At 39.5% G+C, this 8,220-nt stretch overlaps 1 protein-coding gene across 1 annotated transcript in view; it reads right to left on the bottom strand.

Moving 5' to 3' along the window:
• Positions 1-1,617, bottom strand: part of LOC145474143 (uncharacterized) — a 2,309-nt gene extending 692 nt beyond the window's left edge. Inside the window, exons 1-2 of the mRNA XM_081455113.1 lie at positions 1,565-1,617; positions 372-557 (exon numbers count right to left, since the gene is read on the bottom strand). Of these exons, the coding sequence (XP_081311239.1) occupies positions 372-557; positions 1,565-1,617 (239 nt within the window). The remainder of the gene's footprint in view (positions 1-371; positions 558-1,564) is intronic.
• Positions 1,618-8,220: the final 6,603 nt, after the last annotated feature.

The following is an 8,220-nucleotide window of genomic DNA, read 5'->3' as shown; positions in this document are numbered from 1 at the left end:
CTCCCATTTCATGCCACTAGCCTGGTCTAGCACATGCAGTCATTTCTTTCCAAACTTCATTAAACTGTTTTTTTCTATTATTTTTTGTACTCCGAGAGCTAAATTAATCGGGCTCGAAAGTGATTGGGGCAATTCTCTTTGTTGAATTATATGTGGACAGTTGACTTCGGCTTTCCCTACCCTGTAGAGGGAGACAGGGGCCTGAATCCCAGAGTAAATGGGGTTTGAAGAAGAGAAGGAAGGAACCGAAAGTTACTTCCGAACTCTGAACTCCTCTGAGCTCCTCCGCTCCCCCAATGTTTTAGTAAAAGATCTGGAAAGCCTCTTCTGCCCCACCCGAGTAAGTAAGTTTTCTGTTGTATGTAACCCACCTGACAAAGCCAGTGTCCCCGTGTTTCCCTCGGAATTCAACAGAGATGCATTCGTCATACTCCAGGCTGCACTTTGTTTCCTGTTGATTGTATGCGCATTTTCTCCATGATAGTCCGCTGGCACACTTATAGCATTTCAACGCCTGTCCATGACCTAAGATCCCGTCAACAATGACAACTTTGTCTCTTCACTAGTGTGACCTTTTATTTATTTATTTATTTATTTATTTATTTATTTATTTATTTATTTATTTATTTATTTATTGGTTTGTTTGTTTGGTTGGTTGGTTGTTTATTTATTTATCTAGGGGGGGCAACCGCACAAACAAGATACTCGGATTGATTTGCGTGTTTTGTTTTGTCGATACCTTTTTTCTCTTGGAGGATAGCAAGGGAATGGTTATTAACAAAACTCGCTCAGTCTGTCAGTTTTGTTTATGTCCTGAATAAGTCGTTTGTAAGGTGCTGGTAGTTAATGACATCCGTTAAGAAGCGTTTGTTCTAAGTTAATATACCAGCTTTCCAGAGTCATTCGTTGAAAATAGTTCGTACGCAACATTCAAACTCCTTAAAATCTTTTTTGACAACCCTTGTGATCTGTAACTTAACCTCAACTTCACTTTATTTTGCACTTACATCTGAAATTACACTGTTAGCATTAAAAAAAGAAAAAGAGATGCATATATAACAATTAAAGGTGACAATGGTATATAGTTTGTGCATGGAGGCTAATAGAAGCACGAGGTTATCGAGTTAGCCTCCATCTCGTTTAAGTGAACTGCAACATAAAAAAAAAACAGGGGAGTAGAAGGCCGGATTACTAAAGGAAAGAGCTAGAGCTTGTATGACATAAAACATGTCCGGTTCATATATCACTAGTTGGTTTAAAAAGCCTTTTGATTTATCAGGTAGTATTTTCCAAGTTGTAGGCACGGATGGAACACGTGACTCGATCCTTTGCTCCTTCGCTCCCTGTAAGACTTTGAGAATTTGCTGACCAATGTTTAATGCTTTCGTAGTCGTAGAAAAGTTCACTTTATTCGATGGGGAGGTGAAAAGGTTTCCTCACCGAGTGGTTAGTTTTAATTTTTACCGGTAATGTTTCTCGTTTGTTCATTGCATTTCTGAAGCAAGTGTTAAATGTCTCACCGTAAGACTTGATTTGTATTTTCTACGGTGTAACATCTCCTTACCGTTGCGTTTTGCACAACTTCTTAACAATGCCAATAGTGGGCTTTAACTTCATTTTTCGCCTCTCTAGCTCAATAAATAGATGATATATAACCTACGGATTGAAGACTCAGTTGAATGACATCCGGCAAAATTGCCACTATTTATATCACCCACGATCCATTTTCCAAGTTGAGTAGTTCATAGTCACTGATTTTCTTTGTATTCGTGTCTCTTATGAATTCTTAGTTTATCGTTTATATTCGTACCAATTTTTATTCACTTTGACTTGATAATGACGTTAAGGAAACTTCAAAACGGCGCAGCTAAATTTAACCAAAATAATATTTTGTTTTTAAATTATATCCCAATGTTTTATAGTGAAATTATACAGCAACTTTCTTCTTCTACGGTCTTTTTGTCTATTTATTACTTATTTGTTTATTGATTTATTTACTCATTTATTTATTTGTTATTTATTTACTTAATACTGGTATTCTACCGCGAGTGAAAATGCAAATAACGAATTTTAACTTTGAATGTATATGAACAATCAGCTAAGTCGAGATGAAAGAGTTTATATCAGAGCTCATTTGGAGAGGAAACTGATTGAAAATTATCTTTCTTTTCTATTCCTTGCAAAGCTGAACAAGTTCCCAAGCTAGAGTGCTGAAAGAAATGCGTAAAATGTGGTAGCCTGCGAACAGGCTCCCTGTGAGCCTGAACGAAGGCCCCAATCTCTTCGCCTATTCTTCTATTTCGCCCCGGCTTGCCGAATTATTTTTTCCGTCCTTGTCGGGAGCCTGTTCGCAGGCGAAAAATGTGGGAGTGCCGGCGCTCGCGAAAATTGAAACCAGGTCGCCCTGCTAAAAAGTTGTCAGTTTTTGTATTTAGGATTTGTCTCGAGGCTAAACCACCGTTTCAGCCAGGATTATTGAGCGCCAGGTATTCAACAAAATAATAACCATACCAATTCGTACGTGTTTATGCCGCTTTTGCCATGTGGCGGCTTTACTCCGAATACTCAAAAGATCCATCCTAAAAAATTTCAACCGAAACTAAGACAGAGGAAATGATAAACTTAAGCTGGTTCGATGAATTTATCAAGAAATTGAATTCAGTCAGTTCTCGCCTTTTCTGGATTTCATTTATCTTGCGTGGAGTGAGACAGGTGTTGAAGCTAAAGCAGAAGTCAAACATAGCTTTTAAGTTTCTATGTATTAAGTTTTAAGTCGCCCAAGAGGGAAGATAAAGCTACAATAAATATGACTTACAGCTAATAGTCGTTGCGAACAGGAAAACTAAGAATTTCCACGACAAATTCATTTTTGCCCTACTCTAAAATGCTTTTCAATTATATGACGCATGCACTATCTGAAGAGGTTCGCAGCAGGACTTAAGGCAATCTTTTTCTAACCAGTTAGAATTCTCTTATATATGGAAATAACAAAATGGACTTTCCCCAAGTCCTTCGCGGGTGCACAGGGTCGCGTTCTTGGCACGCAGACATTTCGCTTCCCGAGCTCGCCTTTCGCAGCTCGACTTGAAGGTAAGTCTAACCACAAAACATACACCGTGTGAATTCTTGTTTTACGGTTCTTATCGTTACGTTTTCCTCTTCCTTGTGATCGGCAAAAAATGTTCCCACACAAAAAAAAGTTACCCCAAAACGTACATCCGTAAAAATTATCCCATTGATTTCTGAAAACTACTAACTGGCCTCATTAAGACGTCTGCTACTTCCTTTCAGAAGCATAGGAAACAGGTCGTCGGTGGGCATGAAGAAACTAAGATTAATGGATGACGAAAAGAAAAACGACCAAGATGCAGACACATCAAGTGGCGTAAAGCTATCGCTGACATCACTTCAATATCATTCGAGCAATCCAGCACATAGGCGAAACAAGATGCTACCGGGAACAGACTAAATAACGCGTTTTTAATAGTGGTGGTCACGCTTTTTTAAGTGTATTTCGATACGTATCGGCAACCAAACACTACACGCTACTACAATTCCAGTTGTATGCTGCTTACTGAAAATATCAGATTTTAATGCTCATAAGGCGGGTTAATCTTGAGCATTTGGTATTACGCCATATAAAGTGTAGGCGACAAAGTTTCTTCTTTCTGATTGCTTACCCATTGACTATCCACTTCCTTTGAGCCACAAATGACAGAGGTACTTACTCCTACAAATCTTGCTCAGATCTGTATCTATTTCTATCTTGGTCATAGTGTAGGAATGTGTCCCATGGAGCCACAGTTGCTAAGAACAAAGATCTCCGACGTCCGACGTTGCTATCATGATCCATACTGGTTTCATCCTGTCTTAGAGGCGACCCAGCGCCACACCCTGACCCTCGATGTCATTACTACAACAAGAATGATCAGTAATTTTGATGAACGAGTTTCGATGTCTTTTCGATGTCAACAATTTCACCTGCACCTTCGACCATCAAAAAGGTAACAACATATATCTGATAAAAAGAATGCCAAAGCCCGTTCTACGTGGATACCAGGCAAGAGAACATTGCTAACTGCACTGTCATAAAAATTGAAGAAAAAGGTCCCACAACCGACGCTTATTACAACAACCATCAGATCCAACACCTGATATGTCAGGCATGTCATAAATGTTGCTATTGAAACTACTGATTTATATTTTAAATACAATATTGGATTACTGCCGTGGGTTTTAGAGCACATTGTCTATTTTAAAAAAAAGCCCTTTACCCGAAGCCTGTTGTAACCTGACCCGTCAGATCTACAATTTTATTTGCACGTGTTCGCTTTTAAAGTATGTAAGCCTACATTTTATTCTACTTTTTGGAAATTTGTTGCTGATACATCAAATAGTCCGCTTAATTTTTCAAATATACCCCAGCTGACTTAGTCAGACGACCCATTCAAGATTGTACTTTTGACTCAGTGTAAATAAATGTTACTCTTTTAATGTTAACCACATTTGCGGGACTTATTTACGCCTTTGTTTTAGTTCCAAACAAAATAAAACATCGCGGATTAAAAGGTACGCGAAAGAAACTGCCTCAAAAATTACACAAAATGTTAATATCCTACCTCAAGACCGTTAGTTTTTTGAAATTTCACCTTGTTGTTTATTCCCTACTCAAGCTTCTGTCCTGATGCTCGCTTCTTCGAATCATATATCTTAGTTTTAGACTCGCAAAATTTGCCCTTCCTTTCTCGCTAAGTTAAGTTTGCGCAAAAATAAGTAACAATGAGATACCTCTAACATCGGCCCCACCCCATCTCCCATTCAACGGTGGAGGGCACTTTATATAACAGAATTGCAAAACAAATTACAGGTCACATGCTACAAAATAAGTTGTGAAATAAGAAACATATAAAGAAATTGTCATTCCGAATTTACTTCCAAGGATAATGAAACTGTCATTACACATGCAGCTCTTCATTGCAGCACAAAACATCGCACTTCTTATGTGATCCCAAAAACTTGCACTCTGGTCTTGTAGCTGATAAACACTGGGTAGAAACAGCGCAGCTCTTCCTATAAATGTTTTCACCACTCGAACGCTCATAGTGAAGTTTTAAACACTGGTCCGCGCCTGAACAGAACACCTGGGATTGCTCCTGCTGCATACACTCGTCCCATGATACTTTGCTTGTGCATGAGTGACAGAGTAAACTGGAAACTAACAGAGCTCTGGGTCAGTGGATTATTCCACCACTACTGTTCATCAGTTGAGTCATGAAAAAGTTATGTTGTTTCGGACTGACGTGCCCAGGTGACCGCTCGTCACTCGGTAGTCCGAGGCTCGGATTTTACATGAAAGTCTCGCGACCTCGGCTGAGCTCGTGGTTGAATATTCTGTACCCCTAATATTGACGATGAACGGAAAAAAAGCTAAGGACAATAAATACCAGAGTTGATAACCATGATGGAATGTGTTGGCTCTTGTAAGGGGACGTCGACATATTCACCTGTTCCCCACTTAATATTAACTGGACGTAGATATGTCAGACCACCCCTCCTCCATACAAACGTCCGCTTGGAACTGGAGTCAAAAGAACGGGCGTGTTTAATTTTCAAACGCCCTAATCTCATGGCCAACAGTATTCCACTTCCTACTTAAGGTACGTTTTACTCTTTCGTTTAACTTAACTGTGCTGCGATCGCACGTGCAAGTGGAAACCTCTTGGTTCTGTAGTGTTTTTCACGTAAGCGGGCAACAAGTGAATATGTCAACGTCCGTGAATGTGTATTGACGAATGTCATGAAAGGCTGATAAATTAATGCACACTGTAATAATATGATAATACTTTAGCGGCGACAAGGTTCAAAATTAACTGACCGTAACAACGAAATTATTCAGTATTAGTTTTCATTGACGTACTCAAATTAATATCTGCGGCTTTAGGCTTTTAATATTTCTGACATTGTTAATCTATCTTAGTCTCGCAGGTTTAATTTGGCGATATTACCCGCAAATAACCAAAGCAAACAGTTGGAGTTGAAAATGAATTCAAACAACAAAAGAAAACTGAAAACTGAAAAATTGAAAAGTAGTAATCAAAACAACAGTGACAAAGCTGTTTCTCTAAGTAACATCAGCTAAATGCTTTGTGAGGTTTTAATGGGGAAATGGTAGCTTTCGAGGCGGCAGGAACTATGGGCATCAGTGATTAGCTTATCGGGTGCAAAGTGACTCAGAGAATAAACAACACGTCTTGTTGTGGTTTACCGAGGGCAATGCCTGGGGACAAAGTAAGAAACGGCCTAGTTAAACTGCAATGAAAAGCTTCCTCAAGGTCATTCCCCAGTATTGCATTGCGCATCCTTGCTGCGCATAATTTCACGCGTGATTAGCGCGCGCGCATTAAAAAATGGCGGCTTTTTCTTTACAGCTGGACCTCGCCACAGAGGTAAATCGTCATTTTTCTCGCAAACGAGTATGGTGACCTACCATTTTTTCTGTTGTTTTGAATTGAGTAATAAATTTCTCTGTGTAAAATAATTCTCAGTGTAGAACAAAAAGCAATCGTCGGAAACGTGAATTTAGGAAGCAATCGTGACTACAATCATGGTGCTATTATAAGGATTTATATGGGTATAAACAAGGTGCTTTTGCTCCTAAACGAACATGAGGACCCGTCATTTTTATTTCAAAATTTAAGTTCCTATAATATAAACAATCGATAGGCAAAGTTTCACAAAAATCTCAGTGCAGGTTCTATTTCATTGGAATGACCTTAAGGACTGAAGATGGAAATTAAGCTATATATTCGATATACAGTATCTAGAGTGTATCAATTACGACAAAGAGATTGATAACCTCTTGTTACGACCTATAATAGTTTACCTGGAATGAAATCAATGTTAATTTGTCAACACAAAAGCCGCTCACCTTCGTCCAGTGAGAGAATTATTAAAATGATAAAGCCTACAGGCCATCGTCCAACCCTCTTTAAACTCTTTATCCAGCGTGTGAACATTTTACATGGCTTGCCTCTTGTGAATTCCAAATATCCGATGTTTATGATATGAAATAACGAATGTTTGCGCGAGATTACAGCTTTCACATCCTGCAAACACCTGCGAATAACTTAATTCCACTCCTCTCGGCCGAGGGGGTTCTGAAAAGCGGCATCCCTAGTCGGAAATCCTCACTTTATCTGATCCTTACATAACAACGAGTGGAAACAGGTTAGACACTGTGACATTTCGAGACGTTTTATATAATGGTAACGAACGAGATCAGGTTAGCTAACTTTATATGGTTTACACGTCTCTGGTTTGCTTGCGATTAGTTCAACTCAGGTTTACTTGCGGCTAGTCACAGTTTTGCTGTTTGGGTGACACTATATTATATATATTTACGCTTGCAGTATGTGCAGTTACCGATACTGTAGTCCCGGTTTTCGACTCCCGGTCACTCCGCGTGTTAAAATTTCTTTCTTCTTGTTCTTTATTTGAATCATAAAAAACAAATGCCGAGTAACCTTCACGTAAAAATAAGTAAGTTTGTAATCTCGTTCTGTTCATTTTTAACTAAGGTCTTCCTCTCCAGTCCGGCTCTTCCAGATCGGCCAGGTGATAGCGGGGCACCGGCCCTCCTTGTTCCAGACTCCTCCTGATTTTTTTATTTTTATTATTTTTTTTTTTTTACCTGGACACTTTTTTGTCAGTCTGACCGACCGACCGACCGACTCAAAATCAAGAAACGCAATCGGAACTAAACGAAAAAATACATGGACAAAAGAAAGAATAACCTTATTCAGCAAATACACCTGACATCTGTGAGCTTATTCAAATGAGAGGTCTTTTCTCATTCTGGTCCTTTCGGGTGCCATTTTGGTTCGTTCAGGTTCGTTCAAACTAGTTCTGGTTCGTTCCGGCGTTTCAGCCCATCGTAGTTTGTTCCTCTCATTCCTCTTCGTTCTAATCCGGTGTTAAGTAACGCCCACAGTACAATTTTTCATTTACCGACCTCTTGGCCGGCAAGTAGCATATACTTATTTTTTGGTTACCTGCATTTCTTTCGGAAGAAAAAAGAAACTATTTTCTCCTCTCAAGTCATCGATTGGCCTAATGAACCTGACGGGCTAGGAGGAATTCCCGGTGGGGGGGGGGGGGGGGTACTTGGGTCAATCTTTGTTGGGTATGTGCCGCTGGCCTCTCAGAACCCCTACCCCATTA

This window comes from Orbicella franksi, chromosome 2 (genome assembly GCF_964199315.1).
Source record: "Orbicella franksi chromosome 2, jaOrbFran1.1, whole genome shotgun sequence".
NCBI classification, from domain to species: Eukaryota; Metazoa; Cnidaria; class Anthozoa; order Scleractinia; family Merulinidae; genus Orbicella; species Orbicella franksi.
The sequence above is the reverse complement of the archived record's forward strand: the minus strand, read 5'-3'. Positions and strand labels throughout refer to the sequence as shown.